This window comes from Apostichopus japonicus, chromosome 9 (genome assembly GCF_037975245.1).
Source record: "Apostichopus japonicus isolate 1M-3 chromosome 9, ASM3797524v1, whole genome shotgun sequence".
NCBI lineage: Eukaryota > Metazoa > Echinodermata > Holothuroidea > Aspidochirotida > Stichopodidae > Apostichopus > Apostichopus japonicus.
This window is the reverse complement of record NC_092569.1, coordinates 17,731,484-17,749,400: the sequence shown is the minus strand read 5'-3', so window position 1 is coordinate 17,749,400 and position 17,917 is coordinate 17,731,484. Positions and strand designations below refer to the sequence as shown.

General features: G+C 36.9%; 2 protein-coding genes across 5 annotated transcripts in view; one reads left to right on the top strand and one right to left on the bottom strand.

Moving 5' to 3' along the window:
• Window positions 1–17,917, bottom strand: part of LOC139973046 (melanotransferrin-like) — a 48,013-nt gene that overhangs the window by 24,928 nt on the left and 5,168 nt on the right. The window contains exon 2 of the mRNA XM_071979405.1: window positions 13,254–13,378. Within this exon, the coding sequence (XP_071835506.1) occupies window positions 13,254–13,378 (125 nt within the window). The remainder of the gene's footprint in view (window positions 1–13,253; window positions 13,379–17,917) is intronic.
• LOC139973045 (uncharacterized) lies at window positions 6,043–13,245 on the top strand. 4 transcript variants are annotated; one of them, XR_011795122.1, is made up of 3 exons: window positions 6,043–9,654; window positions 9,896–9,978; window positions 10,318–10,372. XR_011795122.1 is itself a non-coding variant. In XM_071979403.1 (3 exons), exons 1-3 carry the CDS (start codon window positions 7,415–7,417, stop codon window positions 10,534–10,536), a joined length of 2,463 nt encoding a protein of 820 aa, XP_071835504.1. In that variant the 5' UTR covers window positions 6,043–7,414; the 3' UTR covers window positions 10,537–13,245. The 4 variants fall into 4 exon arrangements, 3 of the variants coding, with proteins under 3 accessions (XP_071835504.1, XP_071835503.1, XP_071835505.1); XM_071979403.1 differs by lacking the exon at window positions 10,318–10,372 and adding an exon at window positions 10,408–13,245 and having other exon boundaries at window positions 9,885–9,978; XM_071979402.1 differs by having other exon boundaries at window positions 9,885–9,978; window positions 10,318–13,245.

The following is a 17,917-nucleotide window of genomic DNA, read 5'->3' as shown; positions in this document are numbered from 1 at the left end:
GTGTTATTTTGTATTCATCTTGTACAAACATATGAGAAATAAATTTGAAATTACTTGAAAGTGTCTCATTGATGACATTCCTCTGTACCACAATTGCTATAGGAATACTGTACAGTATCAGGAAGGCATCAGGAACTTTATTATCTATTGTCGGTACAAACTTGTACAGTAGATTTCCTTCGAAACGGACAAATTCGGAAGTACTCTAATGGTACTGTTTCCAGCTTGCATTGTATACTACAGTATTTATCTATATTATAGCACACCATCCATCAGTCTAAGGGCTATTAAACAGAAAACCATCTACTTACTACCACATACTATATATTGTACACTTGCTGTTCAACAAAGTATATATAGGATTCTATGATTAGTCATTCTCAAAGATATTAAACTGAATATTAATAAGATTATTACAGCAGTAACGCATAAATTTACAAGGATCTGCAAAGTGCAATGTTTTTCTCCACAAATACAGCTGTATGAACCGAACATTGTTTTAAGGCAAACAAATTGATTTTCTTGTAGAAATACGGGTAGATAAAATTTATCACAGGTGTTCACACAATGTACAGTGATTTTTCAAGTTCAAATTAATTCAGTAATTAGACTGCCAAGTTTCAGCCTTCACATCGATCCATTCTTGGGAGTTAGCATCTAACATCTAATGTACATACTGTATATATACAGGTGATTACTGTACTATTAATAACTTCTGTGGCAATTGTCTTTCTTCTATATTGTACAGTACGTGGATGTAATAAAAATGTTAGACTGATGGATGGTGTGCTATAACATAGATAAATAGTATACAATGCAAGCTAGAAACAGTACCATTAGAGTACTTCCGAATTTGTCCAGGACGAAAATTTGAAACAAAAATACTACCAAAAAATCATAGTACACCCTTAAAGGGACTCTCTCTACTCATTGGTCCCCAAGTGCCCAATGTATTTTCTCTGTCTTTCTGTCCCTCTGAACTTAATTTATGTGTTTCATTGTTTTATATTTCTACTTGGTCACTAGCTGAGATACAGCATTGCTGTTAACCTACTATATAGTGTCCTTCACATATGTTAACATTATACTGTGTTATTTTGTATTTATCTTGTACAAACATATCAGAAATAAATTTTGAAATTACTTGAAAGTGTCTCATTGATGACATTCCTCTGTACCACAATTGCTATAGGAATACTGTACAGTATCAGGAAGGCATCAGGAACTTTATTATCTATTGTCGGTATTAACTTGTACAGTAGATTTCCTTCGAAACGGACAAATTCGGAAGTACTCTAATGGTACTGTATCTAGCTTGCATTGTATACTATTTATCTATATTATAGCACACCATCCATCAGTCTAAGGGCTATTAAACAGAAAATCATCTACTTACTACCACATACTATACATTGTACACTTGCTGTTCAACAAAGTATATATATAGGATTTTATGATTAGTCATTCTCAAAGATATTAAACTGAATATTAATAAGATTATTACAGCAGTAACGCATAAATTTACAAGGATCTGCAAAGTGCAATGTTTTTCTCCACAAATACAGCTGTATGAACCGAACATTGTTTCAAGGCAAACAAATTGATTTTCTTGTAGAAATACGGGTAGATAAAATTTATCACAGGTGTTCACACAATGTACAGTGATTTTTCAAGTTCAAATTAATTCAGTAATTAGACTGCCAAGTTTCAGCCTTCACATCGATCCATTCTTGGGAGTTAGCATCTAACATCTAATGTACATACTGTATATATACAGGTGATTACTGTACTATTAATAACTTCTGTGGCAATTGTCTTTCTTCTATATTGTACGTGGATGTAATAAAAATGTTAGACTGATGGATGGTGTGCTATAACATAGATAAATAGTATACAATGCAAGCTAGAAACAGTACCATTAGAGTACTTCCGAATTTGTCCAGGACGAAAATTTGAAACAAAAATACTACCAAAAAATCATAGTACACCCTTAAAGGGACTCTCTCTACTCATTGGTCCCCAAGTGCCCAATGTATTTTCTCTGTCTTTCTGTCCCTCTGAACTTAATTTATGTGTTTCATTGTTTTATATTTCTACTTGGTCACTAGCTGAGATACAGCATTGCTGTTAACCTACTATATAGTGTCCTTCACATATGTTAACATTATACTGTGTTATTTTGTATTTATCTTGTACAAACATATCAGAAATAAATTTTGAAATTACTTGAAAGTGTCTCATTGATGACATTCCTCTGTACCACAATTGCTATAGGAATACTGTACAGTATCAGGAAGGCATCAGGAACTTTATTATCTATTGTCGGTATTAACTTGTACAGTAGATTTCCTTCGAAACGGACAAATTCGGAAGTACTCTAATGGTACTGTTTCTAGCTTGCATTGTATACTATTTATCTATATTATAGCACACCATCCATCAGTCTAAGGGCTATTAAACAGAAAACCATCTACTTACTACCACATACTATACATTGTACACTTGCTGTTCAACAAAGTATATATATAGGATTTTATGATTAGTCATTCTCAAAGATATTAAACTGAATATTAATAAGATTATTACAGCAGTAACGCATAAATTTACAAGGATCTGCAAAGTGCAATGTTTTTCTCCACAAATACAGCTGTATGAACCGAACATTGTTTCAAGGCAAACAAATTGATTTTCTTGTAGAAATACGGGTAGATAAAATTTATCACAGGTGTTCACACAATGTACAGTGATTTTTCAAGTTCAAATTAATTCAGTAATTAGACTGCCAAGTTTCAGCCTTCACATCGATCCATTCTTGGGAGTTAGCATCTAACATCTAATGTACATACTGTATATATACAGGTGATTACTGTACTATTAATAACTTCTGTGGCAATTGTCTTTCTTCTATATTGTACGTGGATGTAATAAAAATGTTAGACTGATGGATGGTGTGTTATAACATAGATAAATAGTATACAATGCAAGCTAGAAACAGTACCATTAGAGTACTTCCGAATTTGTCCAGGACGAAAATTTGAAACAAAAATACTACCAAAAAATCATAGTACACCCTTAAAGGGACTCTCTCTACTCATTGGTCCCCAAGTGCCCAATGTATTTTCTCTGTCTTTCTGTCCCTCTGAACTTAATTTATGTGTTTCATTGTTTTATATTTCTACTTGGTCACTAGCTGAGATACAGCATTGCTGTTAACCTACTATATAGTGTCCTTCACATATGTTAACATTATACTGTGTTATTTTGTATTTATCTTGTACAAACATATCAGAAATAAATTTGAAATTACTTTAAAGTGTCTCATTGATGACATTCCTCTGTACCACAATTGCTATAGGAATACAATATCAGGAAGGCATCAGGAACTTCATTATCTATTGTCGGTACAAACTTGTACAGTAGATTTCCTTCGAAACGGACAAATTCGGAAGTACTCTAATGGTACTGTTTCCAGCTTGCATTGTATACTATTTATCTATATTATAGCACACCATCCATCAGTCTATGGGCTATTAAACAGAAAACCATCTACTTACTACCATATACTATACATTGTACACTTGCTGTTCAACAAAGTATATGGGTCAAAATATGATACTGGAGAGATTTTTCACTGTTGTTAACTTATATATGGAAAACCATATTTGCATCATTTCATGTCTTTGTTTTTGTTATTTTCCAATATATTGATATACCAACTTATATCTGAAATAAACTCCCAACAATTGGAATTGTATTTTATTTTTAATTGTGTGAAACTGTTTCATAACACCCACTTTGCTGGACACCAAAATGTGACATTCATTTCACTGGTGTTGAAAAACTCTTTTTTACAACAATATCTGTCGTTTTGCTTGCAGTCCTCTGGCTAGTTATTAAGACAGAACACAATTGTCTACACATATCACTAAAGAAGGGCCGTTTCTGAATGGTTTCCCCCTCAAAATTATAAAATGAATCTGGGTTTGTGTACGTAACAGAGCGTGTCCATTCCCGTTACGTACGTTTGAATTGTCATTTCTTATCAATATTGAAGTACTAATTACATGAAACTGCATAGAATTGACTCAATTGGGGCTCCATTAAAATATATGAACAGTTCAGAATCACATGTAAAATATTTTTTTCATGAGGAGAAATCTCTCAATTTAGTTTAGTTTAGTATCCACTTCGTTACGTACATAAAATCGCCGCCGATTCCCTCCGAACGTCGCGGGTATTTTTCAGACATTACGCGCCATGATCCAACGCTATACCTCCCAGCTCAATCCCTTGTAAAATTCCGGAAAAGCCCGATATAGGCCGATGCAGTACACTCACAACACGTGTAGTCTCAACCCCCTAATGTGTTGCGTACGTTTAACTTCTCGGGCATTACCATGAAAATCGGAGAAAATCAGGTACGTATCTTAGCCATCCATCCTTACATCTTATTTGAATCACAATAGTAGAGCATAAAAAGGACTACTGGAAGAAAATCTTGGCCTCTGGTTATAAAAATAGGCCAGAAAATCGATTTTTGTGCATATGCTTGAGAATTGCGATAGTCTGCAATATTGTGTCCAAAGTTACGAACAAATATATATTTTAACGTTTCGGGCGAAAGACATTTGGGCTATCTTTAGCTGCTGATTTATTTTCGTAACGCCAAAAAAGAGCACGATTTCATGAAAATAATGTTACAGTATGTTTGAATTGATGTTTAAACGGCATTTACTTAAGGTGATGTTCGTAACGTAGGATACGCGAAAAAGGCTACAAATGAAGTGCTTACAGTGTCCCGATGACGTACGTTTGTACTTTCACACATATTTTCCCTGGTCGGCGATCTGTAGTTATCACCAAAGATTAAATGTAACAAATAACACATTTATTATCAATAGAGAATAACCGCCGATGACAATTGAAACAAAATATTGCATGTTAAGACAGGCGCGGCGGAACGGAAAAATTATTGGGGGGGCTAATGTGTGGAGACTATCTAAGCGGAGCGCCACCATCGGTTGGCGCGGAGCGTACAAGAAAATTTTGGGTTTTTTTAAACCCCCAGATGGCCGGAAACGGCACTTCCCGAGTGTTTTATGCTGCGAATACCTGGCCCTAAAATATGGGTCTCAAGCCTGCAATTTCTCAGATTGCACGTAAAGTCTGTAAAAACATTGTAATTTGTATATTCGATGGTGTTTTAAGAGAGTAGCTATTACTCGTAGTGTACTCGCAAAGACGTTTTTGAGTGTAGTAAGGGCAGTGGCGGGGCTAGGGGTATTGGTCGGGGGGGGGCAAGAATGGTCTGTAGGGGCGCTTTCGACACTATCTAAGCGGAGCGCCACCACAGGTTGGCGCGGAGCGTACAGAAAATTTTTGAGTAAAGATACTCCCGAGATTGCAGGAAATGACCCTTTCCGGGGCCTTGCTAATTTGCAGATAAACGGAGAATAAATAGGTGTCGTCGCCATTTTGTCGGAAAATACACCGACAGAATATGACAAATGTCAATAGGTATATGAGAGCGCAATAAAATAGTCAAAAATCGCGAATAAGTAAAAAGTAGTGAAAAGCTGAAAAGGGCGCCAGCAGTCCATTTGAGTCCGTCAGGGGGGGGGGGGGGCATCCGCCCCTGACTGTATATATGGACGCTCGATCCGCCACTAAGTAAGGGGATGTTGGAGAACTGGCTGAAATGAGGCAAGTCATTGGCCTAAGACGAAGTTGTGTTACACTTACCGGTACTCACACTCACTGCTTCCACTTTTCACGGGGCGTGAAGACGCGGTTGGGATGACAATGTGGTCTATAGCCAAGGGACGGGCCGAGGGTCCCCCAGCAATTACTAAAATTATTACACCTATAAAGTATACGTGTGCATCGGACAGATCGACAAGTATGCATTGAAAAATGGGCAGATGTACGTTTCGGAGCTTTGGTAAATATTGGGGGGGCTAATGAAGCATTTGCCCCCTCAACTTTTTTATTGGGGGGGCTGAGCCCCCCCAAGCCCCCCCGGTTCCGCCGCCACTGTGTTAAGAACAAACTGTGATTTCGTAAACGTACGTAAATAAAGACGTCTTGTTCATTGGTTAGGCCTAGGCCACGTAGCCTAACGTTAGGCTAGACCTAACGTTAAATTAGCGAACATAGTTAGTCTTGCGTAACATACTTGTGTTTCTGCGTACCATACCAGCTATAGTTGCTATTGTCTGCAAGGTACTGTCGTAATAAATATATTTATGTGAGGTTGATATTAATTAATTGTACGTTTTCAGTAACAGTGCGAAATATGTGCTGGTTCGTAACAAGGACACTATACGCAAATGAATGTAAAGATTTGTCTTATGGTCTGGCTCCACTAGTGTTGGTTAACTGAGATTACTTAACCTATTCATTGTACTTGTATTAGTTACTGTACTGTAGTACCTACTTCAAATTACTTGTTTTTATTTCATTCCTGTGTTGGTTTTCTTTTTTCCTTTTTTTAAGAGGAGTTGATAGTGAGGGGGATCATACTTATAGATAAGGGCCTATAGTAAGGGCCTTTTTTTCTTTAGAGAAATTTATCAGATATGTTAGTAATGTCTAGTGCATAACATCATGTGCATCAACATTCTTAATTTAAACACACTAGTACTGGAACAAATGTTAAACCGCTTATCATTCTTTAATAAAGAAATGACCTCTCTTTCTTGGCATGCTTTCATTTATATAACTAGTTTAGGCCTACTTTATTAGGTCTTGATCAAAGAAAAATCACATGCCATTATAAGAACTTTCTGGATTGGCTTAATTTATTTTACCCGTTTTCTAGTCGAGGCTGGCAACTAGAATTACTTCAAAAAGTTAATGTATTAATGCTATAACTGCAGCTATTTCTATTTCCTTCTTACAAAATTTATATTATGTTCGTGACAAATGATCACACTTTGTGGATACAATTTCCGTGTTTGAAGACACTGTCATGTTACTAATGGCAATCTTCCGATGTTATGAATTGTTCACTTCAGGCTTATGAACTATGAATCTCAGAAAAAGGACAAGTAACAAGATCCCTCGGCCACTGTATCCCCTCCAGAGAAAAGGCACACAACTCAGGCAGAGTATCAAAGGATTTACAGAAGACAACGCAAAGAATCTGATCAGTACCAAAGTTTTTCTGAGAAAGAAAAGATACGACTTAAACTATGGCGGGCCAATCGGAGCGAAGAGCAGCAGGTGAGAGACAGAGAATTAAGTCGCATAAGAATGTGGAAGTACAGACAAAGAAAGAAGGAAGCAGGCTTAGGAGGTGCAAACAAGAGCAGAACATACACGAGGGCAGAGAAGAAAAGTCTGAGAGAGAAGTGGCGCCAAGACAAGAAAAGACAGAGGCAGAAAATGTCGGCGCAAAAGAGGAGAAGAGTGAATGAGGCTAGGCGGGAACGTTACGCTGCACAAAGAGCAGCCAGAAGTAGCAGTCCCTGTCAACAGACACCTCTCAATGCCTATACTCCATCACCCACTGCACAGCCTGGTATTGGGGTATTTGCCTCTCAAAATGCCAAAAGGAAAGCAGTCTCTAGATCACTGCGTATTCTGCCAAAGAATCCTCAAAAGTTTGCTGAGGTTTTATCAAGTGTCGTACAGAATGCAACACCCCGGAAAAACTGCTTTAAAACAGAAGCTCATTTACAGCCCTACACAGAGGAAAAGGCTCACATTTCTGGAAAGTAACTCTGTGAAGAAAGTCATCCAGGAAATCAAGAGGTCACGTTCACCTCGTGATCTACAGCTTCGCCGACTACTGCACTTAGTGTTAACAATTAAAAATAAGGTGAAGAAGAAGACTGCCCAAAGAGAATTTGGGTTCAGCTGGAATTTTCTAACCAAGTCACCTGGTGTCACACTGGAAAGAAAGAAACGAAAGGATGCTTTTGACGCTGACAAAGTAAGAAAGGTGACTGACTTCTACAGTCGTGGTGACATTACTCGTGAGCTGCCAATGGCAAGAAAGTCCAATTCTGGGAAGGTTATGGAGTGCACAACTTCTTGTGCATACAAAATTTTCAAAGAAGAGAATCCACACATCATAATCTCGCTCAGCCAGTTCCAGAAACTCCGCCCCGCTAATGTTAAACCAATGTCACACACAAAATTGCTGCAATGCATGTGTGAATATTGTGTCAATGTTAAGTTCATATTGGAAGCCTTGAGACCAAAAATTTCCACATCTGGCAAAAAGGTTGCTGCTATCAAAGATGTATATGCCGCATCTGAAATTACGGTTTGTTCAACAGTGGGCAGTTTCCCGAAGAAAGAATGTGTGGATCGAGTCTGTAATGAATGTGGTGTGAATAAAGTGAGAGAACATTTGCACCCTCTCCTTGAAGTTCAGGGAAAATCTGAGGTGCAATGGAAGTCATGGGAAATGTCACTAACAGAGAAAGGAAAGAGAATGATTCTCAAGATTAAATCTGGCACTATTGGAGAACTGGTGAATATCCTGGCAACAAAACTGGAACCATTTGCAAAACATTTAGCTAACGCTAAATGGCAGGCCATGCAATTCAGTAACCTCTGCAAAAGCATCCCTGATAAATGGGTTGTCTTCTGTTTAGATTTTGCGGAAAATTATAACTGTCACTACCAAGACGAGGCACAAAGTGCTCACTGGAGCTACAACCAGGCTACCATTCACCCTGTTGTAGCTTACTTCAACTGCCCAGAGGAATCATGTGATGAGGTAGTCCATGAATCTCTCATGTTTGTTTCTGATGACCGCACTCATGACCAGCATGCTGTCCATCACTTTGTTGAAATTGCTACCGAGTACCTAAGAAGACAAGGGATCTCCTTTACCAAGCAAGTGCACTTTTCTGACGGAGCAGGGAGTCAGTACAAGAACAAAACTTCCTTTAATGAAGCGTCATATGGAATGGAAGACCTAGGCTGCAAAGTCGAGAAACACTTCTTTGGTAGTAGGCACGGGAAAGGGCCTTGTGATGGCGAGATTGGCGTCTTGAAACGATTAGCAGCATCTGCTGTGAAAGGGAGGCAGGTCATAATTTCTAATGCTCACGACCTCTACAAGTATGGGCGGGACTACTTACAGTCTGTACCAGAAAAGCATGTCCACTCCAGAAGGACATTTTTCTTTGTTAGAGATGGGGAAATACAGAGAGAAAGGCAAGAACGAAACGAGGGACTAAAACCAGTCCCTCAAACAAGAAGTCTGCATTGTTTTGTGGGGGTTATGCCATCAATAATAATGGCCAGAGAGAGGAGTTGCTTTTGCAGCAAGTGCATTCGCGGGGAATATGACAATTGCATCAACGTTCTCTTTGCGGGTCCAGTTGGTATTTTTCAGCTACAGACTGGCAAGAAAATAAACCAAAGTAACTTACCCTCGTACTGTGATGTTCCATCATCAAGGAGCAAAACTCCAAACTGTGACCTACCTGTTCCTGATAATTCATGCTGTGGGTTTCTTTCATCCATGGGAGAGCCTTTAACCTTTGACCTACCTTCCCCTGTAAGTGACTGCATCACAACTATCATCTGTGAAAAACCTGAAGTGAAGGACTATGCTGCATCAACTAAAGACAGTGATATCAATCCTGAGTCAACAAGAGCCAGTCTTGAAAGCAGGGCACCTGGATCCAATAGGTATAACAATCTTCTTCACAGTGATATTTTTGTCTTATTCAAATTTAAGGTTATTGTTCCTAGCATTGTTAACCCAAATTGTACATATTAAAAATATTGAAATATTTGTTAAGAAGGCATTTATCTTTAATATGTATTGAAAAGTTGTGTATTTATTTTGTAATTGATTTCCAGTCATAATTAAGTTAATATTGATTTTAACTAAACATTTTATTCATTTTTGTACTTAGAGTTGAAACAGATCCTGAGGATAGGCTGCAACCTGGAACGTTTGTCGCTGTAAAGCTGTTTGGAAAACAGTCCTGCTCTGTGTTTATTGGGGAGGTGAGTAATACATTTGAAAAGATGTTGAATCAATTTCAACAACATGAGCTTGGTAATTAAAGGGATTTCAAGTAAATGCCAATCCTGAATAATTTGCAGTGGTGTCATAAGCCCCCCCCCCCCTCCCACTCTCAGGTCCCAGCATTTCTTACGATGCAAATAATGTATGTTCTTGCTGTTTTTTCTACCACAAATAGATCAGGAGAGAATAACAATTTTGAATCAATAGGCATTTTCTACCCCTCCTATGCTGGTGTCACTTCATTAATTATGATTATCAATATAATTTTGCAAAACAAGCAAATCAAATAATGTTCACTTGTGTATTCATTTCACCAGGTCCTTGGGCAAACTGACAACAAGGAGGAAATCCATGTAAGATTTATGAAGCAATGTGGCAGCAACTTGTATGTATGGCCTGCATTAAAGGATGATTCATGGGAACCAAGAAGTAGCATACTTTGTACAATTGGGTATCCAGAACTGGCCAACAAAAGAGAGCAATTTCGCTTTAGCAATGAAGATGTCAGCAAGATGAACACTGCTATGAAAATATAAGTTACTCTTCCAAAGTATGTGTTGACCTGAAGAACTGAAAATGCAAACTCAACTTCACTACCTGTTGTACAATACAATGTACCACATTACTTTGTATTCATTCAATTTTCATTACATTATAATTCATAGAATATTAATTCATTATGACAAATATCCATGATATATTGGATGCATTATTTCATTCCGTATTCAATGTTGTAGTTATTTTTGCATAGTTCGAAATGACTATTTTAAGATATTTGTAAGAATTCATAAATTGATAATTCAGTTGAATGTGATTGACAGCAAAAATATGTTGTATAAAGACAAACATTGATGTAGGTCTGAGCCTCTTCCATTGTGCTTCCTCCTGAAGGTGCAGGAAATCTTGACCTGGCTGAACGGAAAAAGAATGTTGTGTAATGATTATTTCCAATATGGGGTTGCCAAGCATCTTGCCACTTTGCATCTCATTCCTTGAAAACAATATGTTCTACCACATGCTCCACGTGGTGCATGTTAGTAAAATAGATATATGCTCCTGTGTTTATGCAGAAGTGAGCTGAATATGAAGGAAAAAAGAAGAGACAAGTTTGTGCACAGATTTGTCCATTCGCTAGTTCTATTTGGTGTCCTTGTTACGAACACTTTACTTCAAGTTTCATTCTCAAAGACTGTGTGGTTGGCAGTTCATGTAATTAAACATAGCTAATTCATAAGGAAATTTCGTTTTTATACAAATAAAAGGATTTTAAGCCCTGAGATTACATCATACAATTACTTTAGTGTGTTAAATGTAATGGTTTAATTGTACGTAACGGTGTCCACCCTGCCTGGTATGTCAACTTGGCTTTATGCACACTTTAGGATCATTTAAAATATAAGCAAAGCTTTTTCAGAAATAAATTAAGCTACTTGCATTGGTTTATGGCCTTAAAGCATGTGAAATGGCATTGCTAACAATACGATGTGGTGGACACCAAGTTACGTACAAAAAAAAAAAAAATTCTCATTCTTGTGCTCAAAACTTGACTTCCTGTTAACAAACTATCTTACTGTTCTTTGATTGTCTGCTGAAGATATTGCATGTTCAAATAAAACATGTTTCACAAATGTCTGTCTATGTTCATTTTTTACAATGAATGTCACACTTTCGTAACCTAGAACTGTATTTTGACCCATATATAGGATTTTATGATTAGTCATTCTCAAAGATATCTCAAAAACTGAATATTAATAAGATCTATTACAGCAGAAATGCATAAATTTATAACGATCTGCAAAGCAATGTTTTTCTCAGAACAGAACATTGCTTCAAGGCAAACAAATTGATTTTCTTGTTAGAATAGAAATACGGGTAAATAAAATTTATCACAGGTGTTCACACAATGTACAGTGTTTTTTTTCAAGTTCAAATTAATTCAGTAATTAGACTGCCCTGTTTCAGCCTTCACATCGATCCATTCATGGAAGCTTCCACTAGTGAGCATCTAACATCTGTACTGTACAATAAATTAAGTCTGTGGCAATTTTCTTTCTTCTACAGATTGTACAGTATGTGCACGTAATCAAAAAGTACATTAACAGATATCTGCAGAACTGATACATGATATGAAGAACTTTGCATTGCATACGAGAGGAAGTTACCGATAACGTTATATCTTGTTCATTATTATAATACTTAGAGAACAGTCGGTTTTTTCATTGTCAAAAAAAGTAAAGAGAGCAGAGACAATGTGTTTTGATTATTTACATGAATTAAATTATTTATTTAAATGAATTGGGACAGAGTTGATCAATTTGGTCAATTCAAACAGAGACAAAAACCAACTTAATTATTTATCTGTAGTATGATTAAAGTGCCCTAGTTGCCAGATTTGATCTAATGTTACTGTTTTATATAATCTAGGGTGCCTATCTATTTGATGTGCAGTTAACTGTTAAAACCTCTTCAGTACAAATTTGAAAACCCAGGCACATGGATCCCCTAACATCATCTCTGTGAATGGGCCAGGCTGCAGTGCTCTTAACAAAATCCAGTTATTTAAACAGTAAAAATTTAGAGTACATATTGGTGTCACTCTGTGTCATGTCAACCAGTCTTCTGAACACACCTACAGTACAATATCTCAGTCACTCTGTACTGTAGAGGGACTGACATTTTGATCCCAACATCCCATAGGTCACAAACCATTGGTTTAAAATGTGTTGAAAATATACTGAATGATGATTACCACCCAGTAACTGATTATTTCAAGTTCCTGCCTTCAGGCAAAAGAATGTGTACTTTTAGGGGTTCTAAAAAATTTACTGACAGTTTTTATCCTTCTGCTGTGAAGATATACAATGCGCACCAAAGCCGTTAAACAATTTTATACCTTGTAGACTTTATATTGCATACCAGGGCATTTATATATTTGTGTACGCTTTTATATTTTGTAGGTACCCTGTACATTTTATATTTGTGTTCATCTTTATATTTTATAGAAACGTTTTCATATCTATGTATATTATTTTACGTCTTATATGTTGTTGACAATTTTTAATGTTTTGAGCTCTTGTTATCATCCAATTTCCATTGTCTGTCTGTCTGTCTGTCTGTCTGTCTGTCTGTCTGTTGACTGTGACTTATAATATTTAACTTGGTCTATTAAAATGTCATGTATGGTGCTGTTTTTTCTTTACATGGTTTAATATGAGGTTTACTATACATGTATACATACAGATATATATTTTACCTCTCTGCTTGCACGATTAACACACATAATAGCAGGGGACAATCCTTCATCTGCAAATGCCATCTTCATGCTCTCGCATTTCTTCTGTTCTGGAGCTGAAATTGTACACCATCTTGCTGCTTTATCTGTGAAGGTGAAATCAACAAGGAGAGACAAAATTTGTCAATACAACAAAGCAGTCTCTACTCTAAAGTTCTGTTATTAAGAATACGCTCAAGGTTTCACCTTCAGACATATTTGTTTTCCTTCCTGATACCTTACAGTAGGTATTATAATAGATAATCCCCTTAGTCCCAGACCCAACAAAGTCATAAAGGTTTGGAGTGCCAGTCTTTACTCTAAAGGTCTCTTATTAAGAATGCTCAAGGTGTCACCTTCAGTTCCTTCAGGTATGTTTGTTAAATTCTTCTTGAGACCTCAGGAGGCTTACTGTAGGTGTTAAAATTGAATCCACTTAGTCTCAGACCAGGGAGCTTATACTGAGCGGTGAGGTGGCAGAACGGGAGAGTGCACGTCTGCAGTACCTGAGGTCCCTGGTTCAAACCTCGGTGTCGACACTGACACCAATTTTCACCCCGCTCCTTTCTCGTGGTAGGAAAGTGGCTACACGTGGAAGCGGTACTCACGTCCTTCGGAGGGGACGTTAAATTGCGGTCCCGGGAGCAGGACTACACACCCCTGCCTCGTTACTTCAGGGCACTATTCGAAAAGAGAAGGCGAAATTCGCCGGTGTCCTTCCACGCACAAAAAACTTGGAACCTCAATAATTACCGACTAAGGATTTCCTTAGTTTGCTGAAGCACCTTCGGGTGGAAGCAGAACACGAGGTGTATCGTATCGTATCGTAGCTTATACTCTAGCTAGAGTAACTTAGAGAAGCAGCTCCCTGCTCAGACCAACAAAAGTCCTAAAGGTTTGGTACTACTGTATGTAGGAACTGTACTGTCATCAATTCATTGTGTATAGAATTGCATCAGTTGACTACCCATGCAAGCTTTGTTATAAATCCAGAAATAGACATTTTTCACACACACACGCACGCACACAGTACGTTGAGACCTTAACTCTGCATCTAGCTTGATTTACTGTACTTACTGTAGGCCTAATCTACAGGTACCTGTATAAGTATCTTAATTACTAAATCAAATCATTAAATCCACCATTGTACAACAAATCTCCCCTTTCATCATTAATTTCTGTTCACTGTACATACTGCACTTTATGTTTGGGGGAACAAACTGTATTAATAATGTTGACACAATAACAATGCACAGCAAACTGCAATGAACAGTTGTAACCTGTACCAAATGAAAGGGGGGGGGGGGGGGCAGGGGACCGGAGTGTTGGAGAAGAGGCTTTGTACAGTACGGTTGATTAATTGCAAGGTAGTACTGTATACTGAGAAATACTGTAGGTTGGAATTACAGTATCTAGTCAGAAATAACTGTAACTCTCCCAAAGGAACTTGCTGAAAGAACTCTGACTTAACTAAATATATACTGTACTAGTGGACAGTTAGAACTATTAATTATGATTTCAGATGTTGATACTGTGTACAAACAATGTGTAGACTTCACACACACGCTACAGAGGAGACTCAATAGCCAAAAGATGAAAAGTTCCAGAAGCAAACACAATTATAAAGCAAAACTTACTGCCCTAGTACACAGTAGGCTCAGGCTGTGAATAAAGTTACAGGCATACAGTTCATGTACAGTATATAATAACAGTATGTCATACAGTTTAACCTGAAACAATTATGGTTCTAAGACCACTACTTGACCCGGTACAGGTTGTGCACAATGAACTCTCTATAACAAGTACTTTCTGTACCAAAGAGTTGCAGTTGTTATGAAAACTTTTTAAAGTTTGCTTTGAGGTCACAAACTCTGTGCTCACCACCTTAATGTACTGAAGTTCACCTTCACTGAACAGGTGCACCAATTTAACACAAAGCGTAAACTTAACACAAAGCGTAAACTTCAAAAGGTCAGGAAAAGTCCTTATGTTAGCCCTGTAAAGTCTGAAGTCTTTGACTGTGGCATCAGTGCACCTTTCACATGTACCCATCACATACTCAGACCCTCCACATGGTTTCAACCTGTATCAAGTGGCTGCAATATTGTCAGTGTGTGATGTCATAGTGTGTGGTAAAGCTGCTTTCCTCAACATGACTAATTTGGGTCATTCCAGGAGGTTGGATTGCAAAGTTTGACATCAATGTCAAATTGTTCTTTTTTTCTTCTCATATGTACTTGGAATAACCAACAAGAACATAGGTGAAAACATGCAATATGTTCTATACAGTAGCTGTATTTCCTCCATGATGTATATGGTCAATTCCATGATAAGGTCAACATCATACCAAAAATTTTAAAATCATTGTACATTAAAATTGTATAAGTTTCCAATAAATAGAATACTTGTAGACATCAAAAAAAAAATTTCACCCCCGACACATCATTTGTTGATTATGGGGTTGGTAATAACAAATGGTTCCTGTAGTAACTCAATTATGAAAAATACAGTGAAATTTCATATTGTGCAGATTTGTACATAGTAATCATAGGTATCATCAGTTTTTTGGACTAATTATATTTGCTATAGCATAGTGCTCACTTAATAGCTTCAATTTTTTTTCTACATCAAGGCATTAGACAATAGTGGTGAATTGAAAACACCCTCGATTTACTGTCACGCGAGTCACAAAATTGACTGTTTTGTTTTTTTTCTCCCTTGCCTGCACAATAGTTTTACTCCAAATAATGAATATCAAGTCTTCACATAGATACCAAAAGGATTACTGAATTTTCCTTTCCAGAAGATTTTCAAATTTTGCGGAAAATCACCCTTTACGAATGTCATGCGAGTCACGTCAATTCAAGATAGTGTTTCTAACTATTAACTGTGTGTTGGACTAATTATATTTGCTATAGCATAGTGCTCACTTAATAGCTTCAATTTTATTTTGACATCAAGGCATTAGACAACAGTGGTAAATTGAAAACAGTAAATACACTCAATTTACTGTCATGTGAGTCACAAAATTGACTGTTTTTGTTTTTTTCTCCTTGCCTGCACAAAAGTTTTACTCCAAATAATTAATATCAAGTCGTCACATAGATACCAAAGGATTACTGAATTTTCCTTTGCAGAAGATATTCAAATTTTGCAGAAAATCACCCTTTACGAATGTCACGTGAGTCACGTACACACTGTACATACATATGTGTGTACTGACTTTGACAAACTTTGAGGATTTTTCATTTCAAAATAAGGCAAAACACCCTCCTGAAATTTTTTGTACAAACAGGGTGGTACTATATTTCTTCCAGAAAAAATTATCAATTTTTTTTAATTTGACGCGTTTTGAGTTATTGGCCGTCAAAAACGACCTCTTTTGTACATCGGAGCAACTTAACAACTTCATAAATTAATATTGAGAACAGCTAGAACCCTGAAATTTGTTACTGTGTAAGAACTTTATACTTTTTAATAAAGTATAAACCCTGACACCTCTAACATGGTTACTTTGGTAAAAAATTGGCATCAAAACCCCTACCTCATGCTGAATCGCAGCATGAAATAGCAACTTTAGAGTTGCACAACTTGCAAACATAGTCTAGGAAAGCATTGTAATCATTATTTTGTAATATTTGTACTAGACATAATAACCTCTGAAAGAATCAAGTACCCTGAAGCAATGGTTTAGGAGCAATTCATCACTAAAAATAGCACATTTTTTAGTGAAAAGTACAAAAATCAAATATTTTGACACTTTTAAGTTGACCTAACTCCACAAGACAATATCTTTGTAGCCTAATTTTTTATTTTCCTGTTCTATGGGATAGACTCTTTAGGCATCTGTATTAGAAAGGTAGTAGAATGTTCAATTGCTGAGAAATGAGACCTCAAAAGTCAAGAAAATGCCAAAATGCCATGGTGGCGACAAATTGCGGAATTTCAAAGTGTGATAAATCAGCCAATTGTAAAGCAATGCAACTGAAATTTTCAGAATATGCTTATTTTATGGTGGTCCAATCATACAATAAATTTGGGAATTTTTGGAAAGGGTGCAGCAACAGCCATCCGTGATTTGACACGGAATGACCCTCATTTATTCGCAATATAATGCCTGTTTTATCACCACATTTGGAAAGTTAGCACATGTCATTGATTTTTTAGTAATACACAAAAACAATCTATATTTGTATCTGGCAATGCCATGTGATATGACTTGACAACCTTAAAGCAGCATTTTGCGTTGGGTCGCTTTTTTCCACCTTTTTAACATGTGCATCGATTTTTTTACATGTATCAATCATAAAACAGTAAACTAAGATACCATCCAAGTTTCATCCTGCCAAGAGCCTTAATTAGCGAGTAATTAACGATTTATATCGATAACGAGTAAAAGTGTCCTCGACAAAGTTTTCATATCTCCAAATCCACTAGTTTGAATTCCACCAATCAGTGAATAGTATGTTTATTCATGAGCATTTTGCGTTTGGTCGCCGTTTTCTACTTTTTTGACATGTCCATCGAGTTTTTTACATACATCAAATCACAAAACAGCAAATTAAGATATTAGCCACGTTTCTCCCTGCCAAAAACGTTAATTGGCGAGTATTCCACATACAAAATTAAATCGCATTCAGTTCCCA